The 11007-nt window shown below is 35.4% G+C and overlaps 1 protein-coding gene across 2 annotated transcripts in view; it reads left to right on the forward strand.

Annotated features, from left to right (window-relative positions):
• The window catches only part of Smc4 (structural maintenance of chromosomes 4), a 30205-nt gene that overhangs the window by 6639 nt on the left and 12559 nt on the right, over positions 1-11007 (forward strand). For both annotated transcript variants that reach the window (XM_021195388.2, XM_029537566.1), the window contains 6 exons: positions 4421-4585; positions 4972-5099; positions 6397-6537; positions 7487-7637; positions 9480-9644; positions 10488-10721. In XM_021195388.2, the coding sequence (XP_021051047.1) occupies positions 4421-4585; positions 4972-5099; positions 6397-6537; positions 7487-7637; positions 9480-9644; positions 10488-10721 (984 nt within the window). The remainder of the gene's footprint in view (positions 1-4420; positions 4586-4971; positions 5100-6396; positions 6538-7486; positions 7638-9479; positions 9645-10487; positions 10722-11007) is intronic.

Consider the following 11007-nt stretch of genomic DNA (forward strand, 5'->3'; position numbering starts at 1 on the left):
TTATCATAATATTAGCATCCAAGATATAAGTATGCAGAGACATTGATATCATTATATCATATGTAATCTAAATTTATATTATATGTAATCTAGACATTATATCATATGTAATCTAAATTTAGAAAAAGCAAGCTTTTAAGATTAAAATGAACTAAATTTTAGAAATGGAAAAGGCTTTTATACTAGTTATAGATTGATGTTTCTTTAAGCCTTGCTAGTATCCAGATCAAGGTTTCACTATTTAAATGTGTTTCTAATGAGGCACTGTGCTAAGATTAGTCTGAAAATGCATAAAGGCTGTTTCTTATCCTTATGGAAACGTATACATGGGCATGTGGACTCCACACGTCACATAGTTGGTTGACTGTTGGTTTACATAGTTTTGTATGTTACAGGAGAAACTTTGTGATGTTTAAGACTTACTGGTGCAAAGAAGAAAGGTTTTATTATTAGCCTGTAATGTTTCATAGATGCTAGATTTTACTGGTTTGCTCCATTAGTTGGTGATTTTGTTCCATTTGGGTTGGAGAAATGATAATCCTATGCTTCTGTTACCCTTCTAAGTTAATAAATTGCTGTGTTGAAAGTGGTTTTGTAAATTCCTTTAAAAGCAGGGTTTTGATTTGGTCCATTTTTAGTTCCGTAGTTTTTCATCTTTTATAACAAAATGAAGCAAATGATTTTTGTTACTCTTTTCCACTTTGGAGAATGGGTTAACTTAGAACTGAGTTGTTCATGTTTTTTAATATACTTTTAGAGTTAGCCTGACATATAAATGTATTTTTTAATAGTATCTCTTAATCTGTAAAAATAAAGAGAAATTAAAAGTGAGTTAGTCTGTGACTAAATTTCAAAAGAATTTTTTTTTGAGTTAATAGTAATAATGCTTCAGTTTTCCAAAGGTATTTTATCCAGTCTCAGCTATGAAAACCAAGCTAGGAGTGCCCTGAGCACACAGAATAGATATGAAAACTAACCACAAGAGCATTCTCTTTTTTACTTGTATACTTTAAACAGATACTAATGTTAGAAATTTGGTTACTTGTCCTTTTGCAGAAAATTTAGAGTAAAATGTACTTGAGGAAGGTAGAAGTTAACTTATAGTGCAGCAAAATGCAGGAAAAGTGAAAGTTACTTAGGCAAAATTTTATAAAGCCCAAGGGAATGGAATATTGCTCAGTGGTTATCTAGCATACAAGAGGCTCTTGATTTGATGTCTAATAATGTATGCACGTGTTTTTCCAATCACACATGTGGTACACATGTGTGATTGGTGCCAAGATGGGTCAGGAAATGACATCAGAACCCTTGGAACTGGATGGTTGTGGGCCACCATATCAGTGCTTAGAACTGAGCCTGGGTCATTTACAAGAGCAGTAAGTGCTCTTAACTGCTGAGCCATTTCTTCAACCCCTTCCCTACCTGTATTATAGAGGAAATAGAATTATTTTCACTTCCCTTGGGTTTGGGGATGTGCTACCATACCCAACTTCCAGTTTCAGGTATGACATAACAACATGAAATGTCTGTTACGTCTGTTACTGTTTGTGATTTGTAACCTTGGTGTGAAAGAGCATCCCTTTTAAATTCAAATTGATGATTTTTTTTCTGGGTGGTGGAGGATATCTAAGGGGGTTGCTGCTATTACTACAGAAGACCTCAGATTGGTTGTCAGCATCCAATTTACAACTGCTTGTAACTCCAGCTCTAGGGGATTCATCACCTTTTGAAATCCATAGGCATTTGCACTCACGTGGGCATATAAACACACAATTTAAAAAAAAAATTAATTATTTCAGAAATAAACTAAGTTTACTACTTTAAAATATTTCACATGAGCTAGGTTCTTTTTGAAAACTCAGCCGGGCGTGGTGGCGCACACCTTTAATCCCAGCACTCTGGAGGCAGAGGCAGGCGGATTTGGGCGCATGGAGGGAGTATTAAGGATTAAACTACAAGAAAAGTTCTAGGTTGTCAGTGAAAAGCCACAGCAGGAACTGGAGAGGTGACTTAGCAATTAAGAGGACCCACCTGGAAGCTTACCACCATCTCTGACTTCAGTCCCAGAGGGTCTGATATCCTCTTCTGTCCTCTGGGGCCACTGCCCATATGTGTCACACAGACATACTTGCCAACACTACAACCCATATATAAGATAATAAAATGATTTTTTTTAAGCCACAGGAGTCCTTTTAATTAAAGACCTAACTGTGCCTTATTCATTCACTATTTAGTGAATGCCAGAGCAGTGGTGCTCGACTTTAATCCCAGCACTCAAAAGGCAGAGAGAGGCAAGCAGATTACTGTGAGTTCAAGGACAGCCTGGTCTATGTAGCAATTTTAGAACCGCAAGGGCTATAGAGAAAGACTCTGTCTTAAAGGAAAACAAAAACAAGAATACGGTATAACACAATTTAAAACATGAGACTTGAAATAGAATTATTTAAAAAAAAAAAAAAGAAATAGAATTATTTTGATTCATAAATGAACTTCTCTTTAATCAATAACTTGGAATGGGAGGAAATAAGGGCTGCATCCTTCATCTTATTTTGGAAGGAGCAAATAACAAAAGCAGTCAACTACCAGGCTTTCTCTCAAGCTAGATTGCTTCTTAATAACTATATACACCTCCCAAAAATAGTTTGGGCAAGAAACATGTGGTACTATTCTAGTATTTCTACTTGTGTGTATGGTTTCACTGGACCCCGGGTTTCGATTATTTGAAAAAAGGTAGACTTAATACCTTGTGGTCATTTGACTCAAATGCGGGTTCGTGGTCATTTGACTCAAATGTGGGTTCTTTTGGCATATTTTTTCTTATTTTATTTATTTAAAGTAGACATTTAGATACTCAACATGAATTAGATAATATATTAGAGTATGTATTCTCAGTGACTAAAATTACTACTATAATCTGAAGCTTTGAGCATATTTCAGGTTTGGATTATGTCTAAACTTAAATTGTTGATGCAAAGATTTGAGAACTGACAGGAAAGTACTCTCTGCATAAATACCTATATACTGTAGGGTTAACATACATATAGGCATTTTGGTTTACAATTTCACTCTAAACTTGGTGCTACTATATGTCAGTTATGATACTGTATAAAACTATTAAAAAGAGCACCTGTTAGCATGCTTGATGATACATGCTTTAAATCCATGGTAGGCAATGATAGAGCTCAAATTCAAGGCCAGCGTGGGCTACTTAGAGAAAGAGCCTTGTCTTAAAAATCAATACAGAGTACACCTGCCATCAAGTACATTTTAAAATGTTAAACGCAATTCTTTTTCCTTGGTACAATTTAGCCTAATTTTTAAGATTGAGCCATACATTGATAAAAATTGAATCACTGAAATATCTTAATATGTAATTCCTGTTTTTTGGCCATTTGACTAAAAATAGTCTGTCCCTGACCATCCCATCTCCCACTTACTTACCTATTTTGCTGTTACAATGCTTACAAAACAAAAAAGCTACAGAATTTTCTTCATTCAAGTTAATAAGTTACCTGGAAATCAGCCTTAGGTGGTGCTTGTAGGTTTTTGTTTGTTGATTTTTTTTTTTTTCTTTTTAAGTAATCAAAGATTTTAATTATAGTTTTTTGGTTTTTCGAGACAGGGTTTCTCTGTATACTCACTTTGTAGACCAGGCTGGCCTCAAACTCAGAAATCCGCCTGCCTCTGCCTCCCGAGTGCTGGGATTAAAGGCATGTGCCACCACACCCGGCTTTAATTATAGTTTATAGTTGATAGATTGATTACAAACAAGATTTCTTGCATAGCATGTCACAGTGCTATTTGCTGTCCCTAATCAGGGTACTTAGAGGGAAAGATAATTTCCTTTCCCATTTTAGACTCTCAGTTGAAAATAATCAGAACACTTAGTCATCTTTTATGAAGTGGGTCCCGTGTTAAACTCACACCAGGTTTGTAGAGAAATTAGATTGCGTTATACAGTGAAATTAAGCACTCAGGCAGGTTCCTTACACACTTCATGAAGAAGAGACCTTTTGAAAAATTCTTTTAGAATGAGAACTAATTAGCAAATTGTGTTAATAATTATTGGTAGTGTACCTTACCAAATTGTTCTTGACAGAAAATTTTATTTACTTAAAACACTATATGGGGCACCTTTTTATATATGTGGGTATGTATTATATATATATATATATATATATATATATATATATATATATATATATATATATNATATATATATATATATATATATATATATGTGTGTGTGTGTGTGTGTGTGTGTGTGTGTGTGTGTGTGTGTGTGTGTGATTTTAGAATTTTTACATAAAATGTCCTTGATGTACTTGTTGATTGTCCTTTAACTGCGATTACCCTGTTCTCAATGAAGAGATTTAGCTGCTGTGTGTATACAATGAGTATGAATGTGACTCTCTTAAAGGGTGAAGTTGAACAGATTGCTATGATGAAACCCAAGGGCCAGACTGAACATGATGAAGGTATGCTTGAGTATTTAGAAGATATAATTGGCTGTGGACGGCTAAATGAACCTATTAAAGTCTTGTGTCGGAGAGTTGAAATATTAAATGAACACAGAGGAGAAAAGGTAAATGAATCTTCAGTTGACATTTGTTGCCAATGAGAATGTCTTATTAGCCAGGCAGTAGTTGCACTTTAATTCCAGGACTTGGGAGGTGGCAGCAGGCAGATCTCAGAGCTTGAGGCCAGCGGCCAGCCTGGCTTACAGATTGAGTTCCAGGACAGTCAGGGTTATACTGGACAATCCCTGCCTCAAAAAACGAAAAGGGGGGGGGAGGGGGAGGCTGGCTGTCTTATTTTCAGAACAGCTGAATACTAATGTTCATACTTACAGAAATTGTTTTTAATCAAACCCTCTATTTTTATATTAACCTTTTCATGAGATGCTTTTATTTAGTGTTTGTTTCATATTTGTTTTACATATGAAATGTTTTAAATTTTTAATGTTTGTAGTTAAACAGAGTGAAAATGGTAGAAAAGGAGAAGGATGCACTAGAGGGAGAGAAAAACATAGCCATTGAGTTCCTTACCCTGGAAAACGAAATGTTTAAGAAAAAGAATCACATCTGTCAATACTACATGTAAGTACTCTGGTCAACTTTATACATTTCTAAGCATCAAAGCCTTTTTTTCCCTATAATATTGTGATTGCTTACAGTTTTCTAAGGTCTTTACTCAGTTTTTAGTGTTCTATTTTAAATGAAAGATAGCTATACCATTAATGAATAGTGTGAGTGGGGACACATATTGCATGCAGTAACCTCCCATTACAGGCTAATATTTAGAACCTAGTAGAAATCACAGGTTGTATCAAATCTTTAAATATACTATTTGTTTTCATTTATGTCCTATAAAAATGCCAAAAAGTCACGAGTTAAATCTCCCCTTTCATATGTTTTAGTTACTGTGCAAGGGTAGATGAGTACTAACTCGCTCACTCAGATAGGATGACAGCTTCCTCTAAGAGGTTCTAGATCTCAAACTCGGGTCATCAGATTTGTCCTGCAAGCACTTTTACTCTGAACCATCTCCCTAGTCTATGGTGGGTTTTTGTTTGGTCAGTTGGTTGGTTTTGGTTTGGGGGTTTTGGTGCACATGTGTGGACATGGATATGTACATGCATGTGCATACAAAAGCCAGAGCAAGATGTGGCTATCTTCCTCTCTCCTCCTTCACTTCATTCCCTTATATGGACTTTATCTAAAGCAGAAGTTCACTGATCCAGCAAGCTAGCCACAAAGCTCTTGGGATCCTCCTATTTCTGCCACTGCGCCATTGTGCCCCCACCCCAATGCTGTTGTACAATTTTACCTGGAGGCAGGAAGTTCATACTTAGATCGTCATGCTTGAAAATCAAATGTTCTTACTGAGCCATTTCCTTGGCCCCTCCTCTCATGTATGCCCTTTACATTATTAGGAATAAAAGAGTTACTTGAGCAAAAACATAGTGATACCTTTTAGTTGATCTCAATGACCAGTAAGGCTACTAAGTGACTATAAGGTTGATACATACAATGTTGATATACTGAATAAAAGGAAAGATGGGTAGTGCTAAGTGCTAGTCAGTGTGCAATTTAAAATTTCTTATTCTGTAATTTACCATTTAATATTTTCAGATGACAAGGGTAGACCATAAGCAACTAAAATCATGAAAAATAAAAACATGAGACACTGCTATATACCATTAAATTCATATGGTAGATCTAATTTATTAACTGAACCAATTTTGTTCTCAAATTTTTGTTCTCAAATTCTATCTAGCCTTAAGCCAGACGTCCCAATTACTCGCATAGCCCTGGCTTGCTATAAATTGATGAATATTTTAGAAGCGGCTGGTTTTACTAATGGCATTTTACACTCTCTGACTTTTCCCTCTAGTTATGACCTGCAGAATAGAATTGCTGAAATGAAGACTCAAAAGGAAAAAATTCATGAAGATACTAAAGAAATTACTGAGAAGAGCAATGTGCTTTCCAATGAAATGAAAGCAAAGAATTCAGCTGTAAAGGATGTAGAAAAGTAATAATCTTTGAGAAAGTATTGAATATTTAAATTTAATTTTTCACATGGCTACATGTAAACTTACTGCAAATACATTGAATATAATACATTTCCTAGGAAATAAATCAGTTCTTTTAGGTACCACCACCCTGCACTGAACTCATTGTTACACTTGCCCAACTTTGAAGTAATGCTATAGGGTATACCTTTCCTCTGTTGGTATAATAGCATCCAAAGCTGAAACACAAGCATTTTACCTGACCCCCTAGTCCTAATGGTTTACAATTAATCTAGAAATCAAATTTTGATTGTTTTAAATAGGCTTTAAAAATTATCACTCTGTGCCAGCCTTCAAAGACAATAGTATTTTTAATTTAAGTGAGTTTTCATTTTTTTAACTTTTACTTTCATGGACAAATTTTTATGAGCTTAAATTTAGTTAAAGCACTAGGGAGGCAGAGACAGGTGGGCCTCTGAGTCTGAGGCCGGCTCTGGTTTACAGAGCAAGTTCCAGGACAGCCAAGGCTACAGAGAGAAACCCTTATCTCGTTTTTTTTTTTTTAAAAAAAAAAAAGGCCACAGTATTTTCTTTCCACCTTAGAAACACAAGGTAGTTCTCATGATTAAAAAGAAAAAGTCTGGGCTGGTGAGATGGCTCAGTGGGTAAGAGCACCCAACTGCTCTTCCAAAGGTCCAGAGTTCAAATCCCAGCAACCACATGGTGGCTCATAACCATCCATAACAAGATCTGACGCCCTCTTCTGGAGTGTCTGAAGACAGCTACAGTGTACTTACATATAATAAATAAATAAATCTTTAAAAAAAAAAAAAAAGAAAAAGTCTTCAACTATCAGTAGAGGTCAGCTTGGAAATTTTAAGATTTTTAACTATAAAAGCTTTTTTGACGTGTTTGTAGATGAAATATATCAGAAAGATTATATCTCTGACAGTTTACTCTCTTTGATAGGAAGCTCAATAAAGTTACAAAATTTATCGAACAGAATAAAGAAAAATTTACACAACTAGATTTGGAAGATGTTCAAGTTAGGGAAAAATTAAAACATGCTACAAGTAAAGCCAAAAAACTGGAGAAACAACTTCAAAAAGATAAAGAAAAGGTAGGTACTAGAGGAAATCTGAATTTTTCATGTCTAAGTATCAGATCTAGTTCTTTTCCCAAATTCACTTGGCTTTGATTCCCTAAGAAATGAATTGGGATGCTTAATGAAAAATACTTTATGCCTGAATACAATTTTTCTCAAGGGATATGTTGTAGAACTTAATAATAATAATGTTGGGGAACATTCACCTAATCAGCATTACTATTTTGATGCTGGTGGTAGTTTTCTTATTCCTAAAATAGTAAGTTAAAGGGATGTGTACATGTTTTGTGTTTTTATTGTTGTTTTTTTCTTTTCGGTGATGAGGTCTTGCTGTGTAGCCCTGACTGTCCTAGAACTCCCTGTGTAGGCTGTCCTTGAACTCACTGAGATCTTCCTCTCTTTGCCTAGAGAGTGCTAGATTGCTAAAGCTTTTTTTTTTTCCATTAGATATTTTCTTTATTTACATTTCAAATGCTATCCCGAAAGTTCCCTATACTCTTCCAAGATTTTTTAAATTATTTTTATTTTATGTGCAATGGTGTTTTTGCTTGTGTATATGTCTCTCAGGGTGTGTAATCACTTGGAACAGGATTACAGACAGTTATGAGCTCTACTATGTGAACCCAGGTCCTCTGGAAGAGCAATCAGTTACTCCTAACTGCTGAGCCATCTCTCTAGCCCCAGCTAAAGATATTTTTTGAGTAAATATTACTGAGTTTGTAAAAATAATCACAATAACCATAGTCCCGTCCCCCCCCCCATCATTTACTTGTGTGCCATGTATGCATCTGGAGGTCAGAGGACAATTTGAAGGAGTTGGTTTCTCTCCTTTCACCTTGTGGGTCTCAAGGATCAAATTCAAGTAGGTAATCAGACTTGGTGAATGCCTTTACACACTGAGCAGCCTTGAACATACCCCATAAACTTTAAAAATAATACCTGCCTTCTGCGAAAGCAAAGAGAGTTTGCTATCTGGAGTTCAAATTTTAAAAATGAATTTTGTAACCTGGACAGGTGGCTTAGTGATCACTGTCTACTCTTGCAGTAGACCTGCATACAATTCCCAGTACCCTCAATGTCAATTCACTGTTGTCTCTTAACTCCAGTCTCAGGATCTGATGCCCTCTTCTGTCCTTTGCATGCATTGCATGCATGTAGTGTACAGACAGGCATTCGGTAAACATTTGTACATACAAAATTAGAACTCACCCCCCCCCCCCAAAAAATAAAAAATTGGTTCTGACAGTTAAGTAATTTGGTGTCTCAAGCTGTGTCCATTGCTTTACCAGATATATATAAATAGACAACACCCAAGACTTAAAGGTGTACTTGAACTTTAAGCATTTTTCCAAATGTACTCACTATAGCTTAACATAGGTTTTATGAAATTCCAGAAAACAGAAATATGGAATAATGCTCAAATTCTACAAAGACATAGCTTTTTATTCTAAGGTTTTTAATTATATGTGTGTAATGTGCCAGAAAAGGATATTGGGTCCCCCTTGAATAACAGGCAGTGGTGAGCAGCTGGGTGAGGGGACTGGACTCACTCTGGAAGAGTGGCAAGTGCTCTTAACTGCTGAGTCAGCTCTCCAGTCCTGAGGTATTCATTTTCAGGAATAAAATGTTGGTGTGTGATTGTATTTTTGGATAAAAATCTTAACTCTTACAATTGAAAGTTCTTAAAGATCTTAGGATTGGGTTGAAAGGGGGAACAAAGATAATTCAGTGAGTCTTGTCTCCAGATAACTATAATTAGAGATCCTAAGAAATTCTTAGTTGAATAGGTACATTTTATTAGTATTGAGAACCCTGCAGAATATATTTTTATGACCTTAATTTGTTTCGTAATCTCAGGTTGAAGAGCTGAAAAGTATACCTGCCAAGAGTAAAGATGTCATAAATGAGACAACAACTAGAAACAGTTCTCTTGAGAAAGAAAGAGAGAAAGAAGAAAAAAAATTAAAAGAGGTCATGGACAGCCTTAAACAGGAAACACGGGGGCTTCAGAAAGAAAAGGAGGTAAGCGTCTGTCAGTGATGGCTTTGGTGACTTCTTCCTCACCTGAAGACTGTTTGTGCAATAACATTCAAAGGTGAACTTCTGAAAATAGGTTAATGCCTAGTGTAATGCTACGTGCCTGTATTGTAATGTCAGCTTCCTGGCAGGCTGAAGCAGGTAGCTGAGGAGTTAGATGCAAGGCTATGTTACATAGAAAGACTATCCGAAACGGTTTTACCTTTGAGTTTAAAATACCTAAAACTTTGGTCTATAATGTTTGCACATCCCCCCTCCCGTTTTTTTCTTTTTGAAAGAAAAAAAACGTTAAGTGAAAAAATTATAATTGTAGGAAATGTGAGGTCAAATACTTGAGCATATAGCAATTCTGTGCATTCAGTTTCTCATTTGATGTACATTGGGGGTTTTTTTCTATGTATCTTTAACCCCTGTTAATGATAAAACTGTCATTGAATTGTTTGAAATTGAAATGAAATCTCCTGTGATGCAGATTTTTCAACAAATACATTTGAAAAAATTTTGTGAATAGTTCTTATACCTGGTAATGTAGCAACAGTATGAAATCTAGATGTAAGTCCAGTGTTCCCTTAATTATTACATTTTTTTTTTTTTCAGAAATGAGCATGCTATGCCAATTTCACAAAACTCATGAGACATCAGTTAGGAAGAGACAATGAATAGTGTAAATGGAAAACTAGACATGGGCTGTTTTAATCTACTCCACTTATTCGAATTATTTTTTAATAGTACTCTGTAGACCTTCCTTTCTTAATAGACTCAAGAAATACAGTTTTTAATCTAAACTTGAAAATACATTTCACATTTAATGAACTCATATTTTAATAGATTCAAGAAAAGGAACTTATGGGTTTTAACAAATCAGTAAATGAAGCACGTTCAAAGATGGAAGTTGCTCAGTCAGAACTTGATATCTATCTCAGTCGACATAATACGGCAGTGTCTCAATTAAGTAAGGCGAAGGAAGCTTTGATTACAGCTTCTGAGACTCTCAAGGAAAGGAAAGCTGCAATCAAGGATATAAACACAAAGCTCCCTCAGACTCAACAAGAATTAAAGGAGGTAAATTACTTTTGTATTTCATCTACATTGTCATCTCTAGAGTTATATGTGGGAGTTGTTTGTTTGGTTTTAATGTCCAAGTTTAAAGTGATGGTTATAAAAAAATTTTCTTAATATAATCTTGAATGAGAAAGCATTTTAGTATTTGAGTTTAGTGATAATTATTTGGACTTATAAATGTGGGTAGAGGGCTGGTGAGATGGCTCAGTGGGTAAGAGCACCCAACTGCTCTTCCCAAGGTCCGGAGTTCAAATCCCAGCAACCACATGGTGGCTCATAACCATCC

The sequence above is a fragment of the Mus pahari genome, chromosome 4 (genome assembly GCF_900095145.1).
Source record: "Mus pahari chromosome 4, PAHARI_EIJ_v1.1, whole genome shotgun sequence".
NCBI classification, from domain to species: Eukaryota; Metazoa; Chordata; class Mammalia; order Rodentia; family Muridae; genus Mus; species Mus pahari.